General features: G+C 54.6%; 2 protein-coding genes across 3 annotated transcripts in view; both read right to left on the bottom strand.

The window, feature by feature from the left end:
• Positions 1-5,810, bottom strand: part of UNC5B (unc-5 netrin receptor B) — a 58,348-nt gene extending 52,538 nt beyond the window's left edge. For both annotated transcript variants that reach the window (XM_085583758.1, XM_077784782.2), the window contains exon 1: positions 5,658-5,810. In XM_085583758.1, coding sequence (XP_085439884.1) covers positions 5,658-5,751 — 94 coding nt within the window. In that variant the 5' untranslated portion in view covers positions 5,752-5,810. The remainder of the gene's footprint in view (positions 1-5,657) is intronic.
• A 3,648-nt stretch (positions 5,811-9,458) lies between these two features.
• Positions 9,459-19,303, bottom strand: part of LOC144246640 (uncharacterized) — a 222,033-nt gene continuing 212,188 nt past the window's right edge. Inside the window, exon 5 of the transcript XR_014956355.1 lies at positions 9,459-13,984. The gene's annotated coding sequence lies outside the window, so the exon portion shown is untranslated. The remainder of the gene's footprint in view (positions 13,985-19,303) is intronic.

The following is a 19,303-nucleotide window of genomic DNA, read 5'->3' as shown; positions in this document are numbered from 1 at the left end:
CATACCCCATGTGGCTTCATAGCCACTCCCAAGCCATGGGACCTGGTAATTCCTCCTTGTTGCAGCAAGGAATTAACTGAAAAGGGGATGTTTCACTAAACAAGTGAGAGTTTCGCCATCAACCCCAGCAGAGAGAGGCTGAAACACAAGGAGGGAAGACACTGAGGCCTCCATGGATGCTCCAGCCAGGCAGGCGAGGGAAGGGGCCTGGCAAAGCCAGGGAAGGTGGGAGCAGAGCTCACACACCAGGCAAACATATTTTTTGCCTCTCAGGCTGCAGGACACCCTGCCTGTGCTGAGCTGGCGGTGACATGGGGCTTGCTCTGCTTCCATGCTCCTTCCCTTGCCCCACCTGAATTTCCCCACGGAGGAAGACTGGGGCTACCTGCAGAAACACCAACTTGTCACCACTGTCCCTTGACTAGGACACATCCCCAGCCATCAGGAGTTTGGTTTAAAGCTTACAGCTCCAACACCCCCAGCTACACCAGCCATGGAGGAGGCCCAGGGGTTTCACTACAAACCTGACCCTGTGTGGGTCTGGGGGAGGCTCTGAACTGGGAACAGCCTCCCTAAGAGTGGGAGAAGTCACCCAAGGCAGGAGGGAGCAGAGGAGACCCAGGCTGCGGCAGGGAGGGACTCGCAGGAGATTAAAGGCAGAGTGCAGGACACGCTGGAGCAAGCCCCATGCTAAATAATTCCTGCTTCCCTTCCCTTTCCTCGTTTTCCAGCCTGGCTTCACCCAGCTTTTCCCAGCCTGGCTGCCGTTTGATCTCTGCCTTTCCCTCAGCAGAGGTGCTGAGCCCAATAAAAATTAAAAAAAAAAAAACAAAACAGGGGGTTGAGCCCCTTAAAAAAAAAAAAAAAGAAAAAGAAAAAAAAGAAAAAAAGGCAAATAGGAGACAGATGGAAAAAGAAAAAAAAAATCCCCTAAAAAGCCAAGCTCAGCAAACACGTGGCTGTTAGCAGCCCAGCCCAGCGGTTTGGGATGGGGAACGGGCTCCGGAGGAAGAGGAGGAGGAGGAGGAGGCAGCAGCTCTTCCCCTCGCCGAGGAGCAGGTCCGGGGCTGCCAGCCCAGCGCATTCCTGCGCCGTGACTCAGGCCTCCCAAAAACCAGGAGGCTTCGAAAATAATACTGGCTGCAGCCCGCGGGATGCTTTGCTTGCCGTTGCAGCGCTTTGCTCCCCAAGGGGGGCAGGAATGCTTTATCCCAGGAGCAGCATCACCCTCCGAGCAGGGAGCCCAGAAGCGAGCCCGGGCTCCAGAACTGCCCCGACAGTCAAATGCGGGCGGCAGAGGCTGCGGGCCGGGCAGAGGGAGGATTTGGGGAGCGCTCGGAGGGTGGGCAGCCAGCCGGGGCTCCGCGCCGCCCCGGCCCAGGCCCGGCAGGGCGCTGTCAGACAGGCACCAGAGCGGCTCTCCGGCTTGCCCTGCGCTTTCTGAGCCTCTCCCCGGCCAAAGCTGCTCGGCCCCCAGCCCCGTGCAGCCCCGCTGCAGGTCACACAGGATTTCTCCAGCCTAATGTGAGAGGAGACATCACTGAGAAGCTGCTGGCTCACTACCAAGGAGATACAGCTGGTTCACTCTTTGGAGATACAGCTCACACACTTCCTTAAGGTCCTGAGTTCTGGCAGAGCCAGGGAAGGATTGCCCAGGCTCCCTTCAGCCCAAGGTGAATTCCCAGCCCTAAGCAGCCCCACTGAAGGTCACAGAGTTCTCCAGTGCTCCAGCTAACATGAGGGGAGACATCACTCAGAAGCTGCTGGTTCACTACAAAAGCTCTGCTTTTTGGAGATACAGCTCACACAACGCTTCCTTTAGGTCCAGAGCCCCGGCAGAGCCAGGGAAGGATTGCCCAGGCTCCCTTCAGCCCAAGGTGAACAGAAGGGAGTCACAGAATGGTTTGGGTTGGAGGGGACCGTAAAGTTCATCTCGTTCCAGTCTCACTGCCACGGGCAGGGACACCTTCCACTGGACCAGGACCCCATGCAAGGTGGGTCCAGCACTCCCAGGAGGGACAGGACTCAGCCACAGATCCCCTGCACAGCTCAGCATCCCCAGGGCCGGGGCTGTGTCAGCTCGGTGCCACCGTGCTCTGACTCACAGACAGGGCTGGCTTGCACAATACAACTGATTACAGCAAATTACAGCTTTGCAGATTATGCAAAACCAAAATTGGAGCCAGTGGGCCTCCAATTGCCACAGAGGAGCTGATGGCAGTCACTGAACGGCTCAGGCATCCCTTGCACCCTGTTAATTCCCCCTTCCCATGGGTGGGATGGCAGGAAGGGGGCAGAGGGAATAGGGTGATGATTTATCTCTCCCCCCCCCGGCCCCCCCAGGAAATGTTTTCACTCACATTAGCATCGCTAAAGCTGGGAAGATATAAATGAATAGGAAACAGCAGGAACCTGTGGCTTTATGGCACCAACATCTGCTGTAATGAACTCCTCAGACTCCCCACAGCCCCCTCCATCCTCACCTCACAGCATTCCTGGCCTGGCACTGGCCTGCCAGCCTGGCTTTGCCCAGCAAAGCTCAGCTCAGGACTCTCCCAAAACCCCCCAAGGCTGCCAGGATTATCCCAAAGGGAGGGAGAAATCTGTGGGGATGCAACTGCTGGAAATGGAAGGAAAGCTGAGCTCCTTGCAGCATCTTGGCTCACTTAACTGACCCAAAACACAGATCTGTTTTTTAGATATTTTTGTATATACAATTCCTGTTCGACCAGGAGAGGGATGGAAAGGGAACCAGCACCCCAGGGACCCACAGGACCCTACAGAGATGAAGAGCACAGCTGAGCCCTCCAAGCTCCTTACAGGGTCAGCTTTTGCTTTCTAAGCGGAGTAAATGCAAGCTGGATTTCCTCCCTGCCCCCCCAACTACTATTTCCAAGAGATTCTGCCCCCTCTAAAGTAGTGGTTTTCCATTTCTCTCCTTTTTTTGTTCTTGTTCCAGTATTTCCCTCTGCTGCTACCACACACAGACAGCACCGGCTTCTGAGAGAGAGAGAGAGAGAGAGCTCCACAAAAAAGCAGCTGAAGGAGAAGGAGATAAAAAACCCCTGAGCAGATCCTTCTACACATCCCTGTCCTCAAGCCTCCACTTCCAAAGGGCAGGATTTGATAGGCAACAGGTCCTGGAGCATTTTTTCCCCAGCCATCTGCTCACGCTGGCAGCAGCAGGCAGGCAGACAGCCTCCTGCTACCCTTGTGCTCATGCTGCTGGGGGACAGCAGTGCTGCTAGCTCCCCTCCATGCCCCCATCCCTGGGTGTTTCCTGCTGCTGGCAGGGCAGAAGGGTGAAGGATGTTCCTTCACCAGGATGACAGCTGTCCAAAAACACCTCTGTCAGCAGAGTCCCCACCTCCAGCATCACCCTCTGGATTTCAGCCACCCTTCTCCGGCCTCTGTGCAGCCTCATGGGGAGAGACCCTCCAGCAAGCTCCAACTCCTCACCCCAAATTGTTTTCCTACCCAGAGGAGCAGGATGGAGCCTGGAGAGCAGCCTGGCAGGTAAAGCCCCAGGCTCAGGGAGGAGGGACATGCTGGGAGCTGGGTCCCCTCAGCAGTGCTGAGGGGATGGATGAGTGGACCAGATGCTTTCTGGGTTTCACAGCCCCATCCAAAACAACACTTCTACCCCCACACTGCAAAACCCAACACAAACAACATGCACCTTCTTTGTTATTAAAAGAGAAAATTGTTTTCTGGGTGAAAACAATTCTGCCTCTCCCTAAAAACCAGGCAAGGACGGGGAAGGGAGTGCACGATCACCGGGGCTGAGCACCTATCTCAGCTCCCTCTGCCTCATCACATGTCACCACTACACAACCCTCCTGGAGAAACACTAATTATAGCTCTCCAGCTACAAACTTTATTATACACACACGTACATATGCCAGATTAGCAGCGTGCCTTGAGAGAGCTCCCCAGACTCAAACTGAGCCAGGTGGGTCAGGTTTAACTTGTTTTTTTTTTTTTCTTCTTCATTCCCTCCCTCCCTCCCTCCTGCCCAGTTTCATTTCAAGCCCTGCGTGAACTTGGCGCACACGAAGATAAGAGGGCAGAGCCAGGCACGAACACGGCGATATCCCCCCAGCTCCCCTCGGCAGCCACGGAAAGCTCGGCTAAACCCTGACCCACAGCAGCCTGGCTAATCCAGCCTGCCGAGCCCAGCCTGGCTAATCCAGCCTGGCTAATCCAGCCTTCCCAAAGCCCCGGCGCTGAGCCCAGACCCGGCCCCTCGCTGCCCATCCCTCCGGCACCGCTCCCACCCAGCAGCAGCACACCAGTTGCCAGCTCCCAAACCTCTCCCTTCCCACCGAGGGAGAGTTTCCTCTGCCCGGAGGAGGCTGCTGCAGCCACGTCCAGGCCCCCGGATAAATCCATAGTGCCATTCCTGTTTCCCATTTGCCGAAATACACTGGATCTTTGTGCAGCGGAGGCGGAAAAAATATTAATCTAATTAGACTCCCTCCCTAAAATTCCTCGTCACCTTAATTACGCTTCAGAAAAGAAGGCTTGGTTCATTTTCCTAGAAAATCAGCTTGTCAGGAGACGCTTTCAACTCCTTAACAAGACCGATCTGTGCTTCGCGATGCGTCCTCAAACCCTCGCCGGGAGCCGCGGAGAGCGACAGATCCCGAATTCCCGCCGGGATAACGACCTCGCCCAACACGGTTTTGGTCTCTGCCAGCCTCCCAAAAGCCACCAAACTCCACAGGGCTGTCCTTCCGAGCTCTACGCTCGAGCACACCTTTTAACACCCGGAGAATAAACGCGGGCGGCTGCGCTTTGCACCGCCGGAGGATGACAAAGAACGAAGTGCTGAGGTGCCGAGGAGGTCCGTGAGTTGTGGAGTGGGTGTGTGGGGGAATACACAGCGGAAAGGCTGAGTTTGATCGCGGGAGTCCTAACGAGAGAGGGCAGCAGGAGAGACGTGCCTCTGCTTCGTGTCTGTGGCAGGCATTGCTAACGGAAGGGCTGGATTTAAGTGCATCTCAATCACAAGATTGGGCTGCGCACAGGAAACTTTCAACAGCCATAGGAAAAGACCACTCGGCTGCCCGGCCATCAGTCGCTCAGCTTATAAAAATACAGATTTAATAATAATCAGTAAAAAAAGAAAAAATTAAAAATCCAGGCTGAATAGTTACTTATTTGACCTGTCGGGGAATCACAGCCGGCGCTACTACAAACAGGGCTGGGTTTGTTTTGCTTTTGCCAAGAAAAATAAATATATATGTATATACAGAGAGGGAAATATAAGGAAGCGGCACGGCGAGGCGGGCAGGGAGCGGCGCTGGCAGCTCGCATCCCCCGGAGCATCCCCCGTGGAGCGGGGAGCGCTGCCAGCCCGTGTCCCCGCGGAGCATCGCAGCGGGGAGCGCTGCCAGCCCGCACCCACCCAGAACGTCACATCATCCCTGCCGGCCCGGAGCATCCCCGCTGCCAGCCCGCATCACCCTCCCTGCGAGCATCCCCCCGCCGCGGCGCGGAGGGGCCGGCTCCCCCCCGCCAACCCCTTCTATTGAAGAAAAAATTAAAAAAACCCCAAACAACTCGGCGTCCCAAGGCCGGGCACCTCAACCGCGGTGAACTTTTTGAGGGGGACGCTGCCCACCCCACAGCCCCCCAAACTTGCGCCCCCTTACCTGCGGCGGCCAGCGCCCGGCGGAGCAGCAGCGCGGGGAGGAAGGAGAGGAGGAGGAGGAGGAGGGAGAGGCGGCGGGGGCCGGGCGGCGGCATGGCGGCAGCGGAGCGGCACCGGGAGCGGAGCGCTGCCCGCCTCGCCACTCTGCCGGGCTGCCCGGCGCCGGGCGGGGCGGGACGGGGCGGGACGGGCGGACCGGGGCGGGGCGGGGCGGGACGGGACGGGGCGGACCCTACCGGGAGCGGCGCCCGCGCTCCGCCCGGCCCGGCCCGGGATGCGCGGCTGCAGCGCGAGGGGTGCACGGATGGATGGAGGGAGGGATGGAGGGAGGGATGGAGGGAGGGAGGGAGGGAGGGATGGATGGATGGATGGATGGATGGATGGATGGATGGATGGATGGATGGATGGATGGATGGATGGATGGATGGATGGATGGGGGGTGGATGGAGGGATGGAGGGATGGGTGGATGGATGGATGGATGGATGGGGGGTGGATGGAGGGATGGAGGGATGGGTGGATGGATGGATGGATGGATGGATGGGGGGTGGATGGAGGGATGGAGGGATAGAAGGAAGTGGAGCCGCTGTGCAGCGGGGCTGGCGGGCACCAGGGGGAGCCGCGCAACGCCAGCCGAGCCCAGCCCCCCCGAGCTCCCCGCGGAAAGCAGCGTCCTGCCGCGCTCTTGCCACAGATGACTGTGAGATCGAGATCATCTCCTTCCATGGCCAGGGACACCTTCCTCCAAGCCCCGTCCAACCTCGCCTTGGACACTTTCAGGGATGGGGCAGCCACAGCTTCTCTGGGCAACCTGTGCCAGGGTGTCACCACCCTCCCAGGGAAGAATTTCTTCATAATATCCCCACCTAACCCTGCCCTGCTTCAGTTTGAAGCCATTCCCCTTTGTCCTATTACTACATGTTCTTTTAAAACATCTCTCTCCGTCTTTCTCGTACCCCTCCTCTCACCTCCCCCTCCAGAAATGAGCATTAAATCCCAGGCTGCAGGATGTAGCTGCAGGAGCATAAAAATAACAGATGCAGAGGCACACAAGTAATAAAAGATAAAATTCACACACTGAGGGAGGTATCCTGCAACTGCTTCTTGATATGTGGCCTTTGGGTTTAAGGGGGGGCTAATAAAAAGGATGGAGAGTGACTTTTTACTGGGGCAGGTAGCACAAGGACAAGAGGAATGGTGTTCAGCTGAAAGAGGAGAGATTTAGAGATGTTAGAAGGAATTTTTTCAATGTAAGAGTGGGCAGGCCCTGGCACAGGATGCCCAGAGCAGCTGTGGCTGTCCCTGGATCTCTGAAAGTGCCCAAGGCTAGGTTGGACAGGGCTTGGAGCAGTCTGGGACAGTGGAAGGTGTCCCTGCCCATGGCAGGGGGTTGCAACTAAATGATCTTGAAGATCCCTTCCAACCCAAACTGTTCCATGATATGCCCGTATCTCCACCCTTGTAAAGAACTGTAAACAACCTCAGAGCTTTGCAAGCTTTGGTGGACCTGCGATTTTCCAGCCACTGAGTCCCTCCTCAGAATGGGTTTAAACCTCACCCTGGCTCAGTGGAGGAAGGGGAGAGGCCAAAAGGACTCACCAATGCTTTTTAGGGTGGGAGAGAGACCCCCAAACTCAGCAAAGGCACAAGCTGCAGCAGTGTCTGTGCAATCAGAGTGCCAACAAGCCCTATTCTTTTCCGCTGAGGAAGGAGGAGCTGCCACAGCTGCCTAGAAATGGTTAAAATATCATGGGAACTGCTAACTAGTTTTAATTGCTGGCAGCTGCTCAGCTCCTCGGGGCAGGGCAGTGGGGGCTGAGGCGCCCTGGCAGCAATTACAGCCGATGCCTCGCCGCCAGCGCGGTGCAACCGGGGCCGTGTGACTGGCGCCGGATCCCGGCCCGGCGAGCGGCTCCAGCCACGGGCGTGCTGCGGGGCTCAGCCTGCTCCTGGTGTCCAGAGCGAGGGCACACCCCGGCAGGCTGCAAAGCTGCTCCATCGGGTGCTGCACGCACGCCCTCACCCAAAAATGAAAATCCACCTTGCAGCGCAAACCCCGGCAGGGTGCAAAGCTGCTCCGTCGGGTGCTGCATGCACGCCCTCACCCAAAAATGAAAATCCACCTTGGAGAACCTTCTGGAGCTGGCAGGAGCTCTTGCCAGTTAGCCAACCTGAAGGAAAAGTCTGGGTGACTTTAGCTAATGCTTCAGGTTTAGATACCATATGTTTGTCCAATATAACCCCCAAGAAACCATTTTCCACCTGGTTGGTTGGTGTGCCAGTGAATGCTTGGCCAATCCCAAAAGATCCTCAAAAACCTATACCACGCACATTTACGGCATCATCCCCAAATAATCTTTGGATTCCGGTGGATGCGTGGGAACAGTGGGTTCCTCACCTTCCCAAGGCATCTTGTGAACCTCAAGAATTAGAGATCCTTGGCTCTGTGAACATGACCAGTTTTGTCCAATTGAATGACACAAGGAAAGATCAATCTTTAGTTAAGGATGTTATTCCCTTTGGCAGTATATTTAAAAATCAGACCTGCCGCTGCCCAGGCTGCTTCTCCCACCCTCTCCCTCAGCCAGAGGAACACCCAAAAACCAGAAGGACCTCGTGGCACGCTGCTTGGGCCACCTGCACATCAGTGGTGGTACAGCTGCCTTGAGTGCTACCTCGAGCATCCCACACTCAGCTGCACTTGAGCCGGTGTTTACAGAGCAGTGGGATGTGCTGGAAAAGGCTGAAGAGCAGGGGGAAAAAAAAAACCCAACAACTCCAGTTGCTGTCGCGGGAGTGAAGCTGTAAGGGAAGAGCCCTGATGCAAACCCAGCACTGGGGTAAGATCTCTGGGAAGACGAAGCAGGACAAAAAGGTATTTTCCAGCTGGATCAGGCCATGTGAGTGCAGTTTCAAAGTGCCTGCTTTGGGAAGCAGAGTGTGGAAAATGAGTGAGAGCGGGTGGGTTAAACCGGGCAGCGTTTAAGGCAGTCTGGTATTCAAAATACGAATTAAAGCGATGCAAATGAAGGGTTCACTTACCCCCATTGCGCAATTTGAGAAAAATATGACATGACAAACTATCATTAAGGCAAAGGGCTGTTTTTCCTCCCAGGTATTTACGTACTAGCCCTCGTTTTCCCTCTAATGGCCAGGCGTGAACGCGTCAATCAAATTCCCGGTGCGGCAGGACCGCTCCCAGCAGCCGACCCGAGGTGTGAGGAGCTGCGCTGGGCAGGCATCAGCTCCAGAGGGGCTGGGTGCAGCCAGGCAGCAGGGGATGGCACACGGGAGAGGGCCCTGGCACACGGGAGAGGGCCCCTGGCATTCTGCACCAGCCCGAGGAGCGGCTGGGACCAGTCCAGGGGTGCAGCAGCACCGGCCCAGGGGTGCAGCAGCGCTGGCACATCCCACCGGTGACACACCTGAGCGGGCATCTCCGGGCTGGCCACTCGGGTCTGAGGCACGGCCATGAAAAAGGCATGAAAGCGTTCCAAAAGATGGCAATCGGGTGAATAAGAAAAGGAGGGAACTCTCAAAGCTTAAGCAGGAGGTGAGGCAAAGACTCACTTGTCTAGGACTCAAGGTCACGGCGCCCTTCAGCGCTGGTCATGGGAGGGGTGGGTTTCTTTTCCCACCCGAACTTCGGAGGCGGAACAGGCCTGAGGTGGGCTGAAACCTTCTCTGCTGATTCCTTTCCTCTCATACCTTGCTCCTCACTAAATACCTTGGTGATCTGGGATAAGGCTGGGCTTGCTGGCACCGACTTATCAAGATATCTTTACGGTACAAAAAACATTTCAATCAGTGGGAAGAAGGACAATTTTATTTATTTTTGTTTAAAGAGCTTCTTCTTTTGAGCCCTCAGACGTTATTTGCAGCTGTGGTCGGCTGGAAAGGCTGCAGCCAGGGGTAGCCAGAGGTGCTTTTTTATTTGGGGGTTCAGAGGTCTTGGAGGCAATTTGCATGGCATTATCCATAGCGGTGCTATCGGGACAAACAGTCCTGCCAGCCTAATTAGGCATTAGGAAGGAGAGAGCGTCTGAAGACCAGCACACAGGGGAAAAAGAGGGGATAGGCAGCAAAGCTACTGATAACGTGGGGTCGAGGCACTGGGAAAGGCTTCCCCAGCATGGAAAAGCCTTGCAGAGAGCTCTGATTTCCCTGGGATGCCTGGAAGCCCTGGCACTGCCTCCCCACCAGCTCACCCTGACACATCTCCTCTTGCCCCACAAAAATCCTCTTCCCTCCTCTGGGAATGCAGCTGGGCTGAAATCACTCTGGTTTTTGTAAAGAGGGAATTTTAACAGGCATGAAGTAAACACTGAGCTAGCAGTGGTTAATTTATTTTTTTTTTCTCCTACTACTGACGATTTCCTCACCTGAGAGCTTTGGAAGCACCAAAGGAGGCTGCAGAAATTCCTGCTGACAGACCTGCTGCAAGGATGCCGCCCTGCCACGGAGCAGTCCTGTATGCTGCCTGAGAAGGACAGGGAATTTCTTTCTCTACACAGGGCAGAAAAGGGCTGGGAGGAGGAAAGAACAGGTTTTACGGCAGAACAGGTGGAGCAGTGCATTTTGACAGGTGGGTTGTGGGTTGCTGGGGGACACCTGGGTGGAGCCAGCGTGTCCCCTTGGTTTGCCATGGGCCAGCAGTGATAGCACATGGGGGAACTGTTTGAAACTGAAAGAGGGGAGATTTCGAGGAGATGCAAGATAGAAATTCTTCCCTGTGAGGGTGGCACGGAGAATCTATGTCTGCCTCATCCATGGAAGTGTCCAGGGCCAGGCTGGATGGGGCTTGGAGCCTCCTGGTCCATGGCAGGGGGTTAACAAAGTGATCCTTAGGGTCCCTTCCAACCCAAACCATTCCATGGTTCTATGAGTCCCTGCTGATTTTCTCCATGCTCCCTGAGGGTGAAGCAGCCAGCACCCTCCCATCCTTCCCCTCTCCATGGGCTCTCCCACCCCAGACCAGTACTCCCCAGGTTTCCCCTTCAGGCTGAGGGCAGCGAGGTGAAGGCACGGGGCTTTGCTGTCCCTCACCTCCAAGCAGGGAGGCACATTCCATGCCTGGGGGCTCCTGAGGGAGCTGAGCCAGGCTCAGGAGAAGATGCAGCACCTTCATGGAAGCTGAGGATGGAGGAGACCCCTTTGATTAGCAGGGCACCATGTGTGCCCAGGGGCCCTCCCTGTCAGGGACATGACCAGAGAGGGGCAGAACACCCCGAGATGAAGACCCAGGCAATGGAGACACCATTTACGTATCCCCAGATCCTCCAGCCCGTGGGGTACCTGGATCGCAGGTGTGGGGCACAAGGTGGGGTCTCTGAGTCCTGGCTCCCTCCCAGACTGAGCTCATGGGCAAGAGATGGAGGAGAGAGGCAGGATCTCCACGGAGGCACTGGGGAGGGAGCAGGAGTTTTTGGTTCAGTGGCTCCCAAGTCCTTTCTGCTTTGCAGAGCTTTACAAGTGACCCTGGCGTGTGATTTGATTAGGGAAAGCGCTTCACTCTCCACTCCAGAGTCTCCTTGGCTTCAGCTTGAGATGAGATGGAAATCCTGCTGGGCATGGGCAGAGGCAGACACAAACCCTTCCCCTGTGTCCTCTTGGACCCTGGTGTCACCTTTCTCCTCCACCTTGGACGGTGCTTCACAGCATCTGTGTCCCACAGGAAGGTGGAGGTGACAGCTGCTCCCCCGGGGCCAGGAAAGGCTGGTTAGGAGATGGTGATGCCCAAGGTGGCCATAACCCACGTCAGGAACCCTTTCCTGTGTCAGGGGCTGGGCTGGGTGGCAGGAACAGCTCCACATGTCCACAGGAAACCAAAGGGGTGGCAGGAACAGCTCCGCATGTCCACAAGGAACCAAGGGGAAGGAAGTGAGCACCCCAAACCACCAGGAAATGCCTTGGGGGTGTTCACTGAGAGCAGGGCTTGCTCCAGAGGGAGCTGTCAGCACTTGGACTGGTGTCAGTGGTGCCTCCCCAGCATCTGGAAGAGGAGAAGGAGATCAGTACAGCCACGAAGCAAAGCAGGGACCTTACCATCTCCATCCTCTGTGAAGCAGAGCTGGCAGGAGAGCTGGAAATTGCCAGGAGGGATGAATAAGGGAGAGGGAAAGAAAAGCCACAGCAGGACAGTGTTGTGGAGCAGGTGCAGAGACAGTGATAATTCCCCATTTCTTCCAAGAGAGGAACTAGGAGTGTCCAAATCGAGTTTTCAGGCAGCAGATTTAGGGACAAACAAAAGACGGCGCTTTTTCCACGCCACCCATGATTAAATTATGGAACTCATTGCCACAGGGTGCTATGGAGACCTACAGCCTAAGTGGCCCCCAGAAAGCATTTAGGCAAACTCCTGGGGCACACGGGTCTGTCAAGGTCTGTTAGACATGATGGAACAGCCACCTCAGGGTGTCCCTAAAGCCCAAGGCTGCCGGCAGCACGTGTCGGACAAGGGGCTCAGCAGACCTGCCGTGCCTCGCCAGGAGTGCTGGACCAGCACAGCCTGGGAGACAAATAGCACCTAATGAGCCAAATAAACCATGCCCCACATCCCTCTGAGGGCAAGGAGAGGTTCCTGGGCTCAGAAGTGCCTGTGATGATGCTGCAGGACAGGCAGAGAGGGGAGCCTCGAGTTTCTGTCCATGTTCCAGTGCAGGCATTGTCCAGGATCCCGCACCAGAGATTTTTGGCTGGGGCTGCCCTCACAGTTGGCTGTGTGAGCAGGGCTCTGCTGTTTCCACAGCTTCAGGCCGAGATGCTCTTGCTCAGGAAGGAAAGTGGGAAAAACATCCCCCACCCCCTGTAAGACACCACATTCCAGACCCTCTTGCCATGAGCAGAGCCCCTGCTCCTCCCTCTCCATCCAGTGTGTCAGCTCAATAATTTATCATCCATCCATAATTCAGGAGCAATCATGTTCTACAAGTCAGAACTGGCAATTTGGCTCCATGGACCACGCGCCGCCTTCCCGGGGCTGCCTCATGCCATGTTCAAGGACTCAATGCTTCCTGCCAAAAGGCACGAAGGCAGCAGCCAGCTCCAGGTGGGTGCAGCCCTGAGGGGCATCCCAGTGACAGCAGGTCTGGAGCAGCTTCCCTCTTCAGGTTTCCGAAGCCTTCCCCACACGCTGGTGTGAAAATGATGAAGAAATCTTGGATTTTGGTCCGCAAGGCTGGCAAAACCCACAGGTTGTGGGGCTCGGTGTTGGTGGAGCAGTGACAGAGGTGCTTGGGAGCAGCAGGGCAAGGTGTGCCAGCTCTGCAGTATCGGAATCTGAGCTATTGATGATTCTGAGATTGTAGAAAGTCTCTGTCTTTCAGCCCTGCTGCCACAGCAGAAGCCAGAATTGGTCTGTGCTGGTTCCAAGGTTGTTTATTCTGTTTATCTCTCACATGTTCTGCTGCCCTGCCCAGCTCTGTCCTGCAGGGCAGCGTGTGGGGCTCTGCCCTCAGTGGGATGTGACAAACATTAAATACCAGAAACTCCCTGTGCTGGATTTGCAATAACGTGCCAATATCTGTCACCTACGTTGGACAGTGTGTCCCCAGCCTGAACCAAGAGAAAAATGCCAACACCACAGTGAGACATGGAGGGCATGAAGAAGGAGAAAAAGGACAAGACACACCCAATTTCCTCCATCTTGTCCCCTTTGGACCCCTTATCTAGAATCCTAAAATTCTACTTTTGCACTCATACCACACTAATTATTACTTACATCAAACACTCAGAGCTGGTAATTCATCCTGTAAGACTGAAAACTCTTTTCCATGGACAGAGATCACAGCCAGTGTCTCTCAGGGCTCTGTCCAGGGGGGTTCCTGACCCCCTGCCAGGGTCCCAGACCTGCCAGGGCAGCCAGAGGGAAGCCCTGGATTCCCACACTGCAGAGCCCTGGCATTCAGCAGCAGCAGCTCATTGGTGTTGGTTTTGGTGATGAAGGGAATCCTGTGCCATGGGAGTACACAGGTCCCAGAGCAAAATGAGCCCTGGTATCTCAGCTCCCGAGGCTGATAAATGCCCCAGGTGCAGGATCCAAGTGATAACTGGGATGGGGGTGGCAGAAAGGAGAGGGGGCTGCAACCACGGCTGCCCTCCAGGAGATAACAGAAACATCACGGTAGCAGCAGGGAAGCGCAGCAGCTCTAGGGAGAGGTGGGAAACGTGAGCCACCGAGATCTCAGGTTAGGAAAACACCTCTTGCTCGGCAGCTCTGTTAGTCCAGACGGAAAGCACGGGTGAAGCAGAGCATGCTGGAGCTCCCTGGCTCCTGGGGGAGATGTTTATTAACTCGTCAAAACACAACGGCTGTTGTTGCCAGCGAGAACCTGGAACAGCAGGGAAAAAAAATAAAAAAGAGAAGATGAAATAGAAAAAATGGGAGAAAACATAAAGATCCCATATGAAAATCATCGTTTGCTTCCCTGTACTTGGCTGGGGGTGGTTGGTGGAGCGTGCCTGAGCCTGGGCCAGGCAGGGATTTGGGAGCATCCTCCTGGAGAGCTGGGCCAGAGGCTGCTGCACCGCCTGGCTCCGGCTCGCGGCCTTTCACAGCAGCCACTCCCCAACCTTGGTGTAACTGGGCCACTTGGCCCGACATAAACTACAGCTCCTAAAATAAATGAGGGGCTAGGCCACACTGAGACACCCAGCTAATGCTGGGATGGTGCAGGGCTGCAGCCATGACACCCCAGGGACACTGGTCCAGGGAATGGCAGGGCAGGCACCCGGCTGCTGCAGTGGTTTTAATCCTCTTTGGCTGAAGTGCTGCAGAGCAGCGACTAAGTTTCTCCAGCAGTTATTCGCTGTTGCTTTATTTGCCTTGAAAGAGAGACAGAGGATTAACTGAGGGCTGGGGTCATTATCCTGTTTTTTGTCAGGAGTATCCCTCTGAAACAAAGCCGTGCTCCTCTGAGTAACCCTGGTCCCCTAAAAGTTACACATCACAGGCAGCGTTGTCAGTTAATTATTATAAACCCAAGGGGTCTTTTTGGGGTGATGCTGGCCTTGATTCATAGCATCCTACAAGGTTTGGGTTGCAAAGCACCTTAAAGAGTCATTCCAACACCCCTGCCATGGCAGGGAAACCTTCCACTGTCCCAGGCTGCTCCCAGTCCTGTCCAGCTCAACCTTGGGCTCTTCCAGGGATCCAGGGGCAGCTACAGCTCGTCTGGGCACCCTGTGCCAGGGCCTCCCTCACAGAAAACTATTCCTTCCCAACATCCCATCGAACCATGGAGTGCCCCCACAGTGAGTGGCCATCACAGCCCAGGGTTCTGTAGGGTTTTCCCAGCCTCTCCAGCCTCCAGCACTGTCAATATGTACTTTAAAGAACAATTTACACCTAAAAATGCTCTCCTCCTGTGAAAGCGCCGCCGTGCAAAACAGCAGATGGTGTTTGAACACTGCAAAATGGAAAATATATCTTTAAAAGAGAGATACCAGAGTTGTCTTGGCGCTGCATGGGCGCCTCGGGTGTCTCGATTTGCAGCGTTCTGCATGGGGGAGAAAAAAAGATGGCAAGTGCTGTGAGATAATGTTGGTGGAAAGAGAATGCTTTTACTGAGGGGTCCTTGGAAGTTGTGGCATGGGAACAACCCAAAAGGATTCTTCAGGAGGGGCTCTGACACCAACAGCCCTCAAGGGCCACCACACATGCCCAGCCCAGGAAGCAGAGCAGGCTTTTTCCTCCCCTCACTAGTGTTCATCCTGCTTCTTCAGGTGAAATGCTGTTTCTGGAGAGGCAAGGTGGGGTGGGAGAAGCACAAACCACCCTGCTCCCACTTGGGGCTGCTGGGAGAAGCCAGTCCTGTTGGGATGCTGATTCTCCCCAGGTCCCAGCCCCAGGACTGATGCAGCAGGAGCTCCTGCTCCCAGAACCACGCACCCAGCGCTGCACTAACACTGCCTTTGTACATGAAACATCAAAACTACTCCTTCAAAACCTCTCCCCTCTCTCCTCACCTTGGAAGCAAAACCCCTTCAGACCTCGTCCTGCAGGCAACCCTCCCTCCATGTGAAAAAATCCCCTTTTTCTTAGAGGCTTTCTCAATAAAAAAGCTCGAAGGCTGCTAATTTCCAAAATAAACAAGGAAATCTTTGGAGCAGCAAATGCAAAGGGCCCCGAAGGCAGCTTCTAAATGTCAGGGAGAAGCACCAGCCCTGCCGTGTGCCTGGCTCTGGGTGCTGGGGACATCTTTGGCAAGTTTGGGTTTGGTGGGAGCAAAGAAACCCCCAAACTCAGGCCCCCTTACAGCTGCTTTGAAGCTCTGCAACAGGAAGAAAATACCATAAATTGGGCTCGGCTTCACTCCTAGCAACGACATTTTGACAGCTTCTATTTCGGGGACGGTTTTATTGTTTTCCCCTGGTCCTCAATTAATGCCTTACCTCAAAATAGCTACGAGCCAGCAGGACTTTTCCACTCACCAGGCTGTGAGCTGCTCCTGCTTCCCCCGTGGTGCAAATGCTCATGGATTGGGCTGGATGCTCCCAGCCTGGCCCCAGAGCTCCAGTTCAGATCCCTCCAACAAGGATGAACAACCTCCCTGCTGGAGCTAGGGGCTGATGCTCAACAGCCAACGTGGAGGAGAAAAAACAGCTTTGCAAACCTGTTCTGCTTCCTTCTGAGAGGGCTGTGCTCAAGCATGTGAGGCTCAGGAAGGGCATTTAGCCAGTGCCCAGGAGAAACACAGGCTGGGAATGCTCTGAGGGATGCAGGGAGGAAGATGGAGCCAGATCTTTACATTCCGCACTTGATTTTGGAGGCAGGAAAAGCTCGCCATATGGAGGGCCTTAAGGATATTTGGGTTGGAAGTCGATGGTCTGTGAGGGCCCTTCTGGGCCATTACAGGATTCCAAACCCATTACAGGATTCCAAACCCATTACAGCATTCCATGACATTCCCTGTGGTGCTGGCTGAGCTGGACAGCCCCATCCCAAGGGAAGTGCTGAGCCTCATACAAAGATATCACAGCCCAGACCCCCTTGGGCGCCCCACTCCCACTGCTGCTGAGCAAACCCCTAACACCCATCTCAGAGATTTAAGATTTGGTTAAAGATTTAAGAAAAGCCCTGTACAATGTATGTGGCTCCTTCTGAAATATTCATCAACGTTTCGACAATTTTCTATCACAGATCACCCCTTCAACCACGGTGGTGCAGATGGGGAAAAACACATCTATTTGAACAAAAAAACACCTCCAGTTGCCTCTTTTCTCACATAATCCAGTAGCTATCAGCTAGCCCGTGCAGACATCCCCTTCCCTCTGCCCCAGGGGAGCCAGCAGTGCCCCAGCTTCCCTCGGGAGCAGGGGACACAGGAGTGACTCTGGGGGACAATCCACACGGAGCGTGGGATGCCTTCCGCAGCGAGAAGCTGGGCACTCAGTTCTGAAGGATCTGGAGCCATCCCAGAGTTCAGCAGCCATTCCAAAGGCTCCAGTTCCTAATTTCCCCCTGCTCCCACTGCAGGATGCCAGCTGCCCTGTCCCCTCACCCAGGACTCCATTTCCCACCCCATAGCCACATTCCTGGGCCCAAAGCGACACCATCTCCTACAGCACGCCAGCTCCAGGTGCTTTTTTTTCAAATCCCTTCCCTTTCAATCCCTATAAACACTTTCAGCTGTGTGAAGCACTTGCCTGTGCCTCTCCTGGCCCCACTAAAGGACCTACAGGTTGCCCTGTTTGGCCATCACTCCTCACCCAGCTACCATGAAATGAGGGAGGGAAGGAGCTCCTGCCTCAGTCATCTTTCGATTTCAGTACAGCTAACAAAGTTAAAGGAGACTTTTCCTCTCCCCCCAGCATGAGCTGGAGAGGCCAGAACATTTTGGCTGTTATCTAATTTGATGTGCAAAAAAACAGAGGGAGAGGGAAAAAGAAAAGCCCCCACAGCCTCACCACAGGCTCCTTCTCGCCTTTAATTGGGGATACAAATGCCAGGCTGATTTTTTGCTCTCCTTCAAATTCCCTCTGTCAGTACAGGGCTCCCTCTGGTTCAGGACAAAAATTGACTTTGTGTCATGAATGAAGTAATTATTTCCCTCCACAAATGAATATGGCAATTAAATATTTCCCTCCCCTTTGGGGAGGGATGTGTGTGAGGTTTGAGCTGCTGAGCAGAGCCACGGTCCCTTCCCAGAGCCAGGAGGAGCTCAGGCTCTGCTCAGCAGTGTTTGCACCCTGCTCACACCCAGCCACCTCTTCCCTTTCCCAGCTGGAAAAGGGGATGGATCCCAGCTGGATCCCCACCCCACACAGGCACTTTCCTGGACCAGGGGCTGTGCTGAGAGGGGCAATTATTCTGCCCCTTCAGATCAGCCCTTGAGCTGGAATCAACTTTCATCCCCCTGAGCCGTTTTCCCCTGCCTCAGGAATTAGGGACATTCCCTGGTGTGCCCGCCCTGTATCCATCCCTTCACTTAGGAAGGGAAAAGATGAAATACCACCTTGGCTATGTGAACAGGGGGATGATTAGATGTGGGAAATGAATTTGTAGAGAATTCTTAAAGTTTGATAGAAGAAATAGTTGGCTTCTAATTATAACAGCGTGAATTGTATCATCTGTATTGTCCCACCCTTCACTTGAGACCAAAAATAGAATGAAAGTTTTAAAAACACCTCTCAGTTACCCCATCTCTGAGTCAGGAAAAAAGCTTAATCCAACAATTAGAGACATCTAGCATCCCAGGCGGGTTTGGACTGGAAGGGACATTAAAGATCAGCTATTCCATCACCCCTGCTGTGTGTTGGGATGCCATCCAGGAGCTCCTTCAGCAGCAGGGCTGTGTTTGGAGACAGAGGTGTGTCACACATTCATCCTGCCTCCTCTTCCCCCTGGGTATTCACTCTGTGCCTGCCCACTCTGGCAAGGAAGGCTCCACCAGCTCACGACTTGTTTCTGCACCAGCTCTCGGGCACGTTGCAGCTTCTGCAGGTGGTAAAAGCTGCTGTGCAAAAACAAAGGAAGTTATTTGCAGCATGTGCCAAGATCTCTGAGCGCCACAAAAAGAGTGAGAATGCAACAGCATGTCCTGAAGAGCCACAAGCCAGCACCGAACCATTCACTGTGCCCAGGAATCCCTGGACATCCTGCAGGAGCACACACTTCCCCTGACAGTGCAGGTGGGCACTTGTGCTGGTGCCTTGGGAAGGCTGGCCTAGAGCAGAGCCAGACAGAGCTAAAGAATCAACAGGGATTTATTAAAAGGATCTCCTCAGTGGATCCACCTTGGGCAGCACCAGAGCCCAGCCAGGGCTGCACCCAAATGACCCAAAATGGTCCCAAAATGCACGAGCACTCCTGGGGCTCTCCCTGGGATCAGTTCTGCTCCATTGGCACCTTGGAGTTCATTGTCCAAGTCCAGCTTTAGCCCAGGCAGTCCCATCCTGCTTGTTTTTCTCTCCAGCCCACGGTGTTTGTGCTCCTGGGGCTGAGATTTGGATCATCTGTCCTTGGTGCCCAGCTGGAGCAGGAATTGTTTTGTCTCCCTGCTCTGTGCAGAGCCACCATCCCCTCATATGAAGCCAGACCCACCCACTAAAGCAGCACAGAATCTGAAAAACATAAAAGCTAAAACCTGAGGCATCAGTACCAGCACTCAGAAACCTTGTCCTTGCATCAAAGGTTGCAAGGAGTGATT

This window comes from Lonchura striata, chromosome 6 (assembly GCF_050655825.1).
Source record: "Lonchura striata isolate lonStrDom1 chromosome 6, ASM5065582v1, whole genome shotgun sequence".
NCBI lineage: Eukaryota > Metazoa > Chordata > Aves > Passeriformes > Estrildidae > Lonchura > Lonchura striata.
This window is presented reverse-complemented; position numbering and strand designations above follow the sequence as displayed.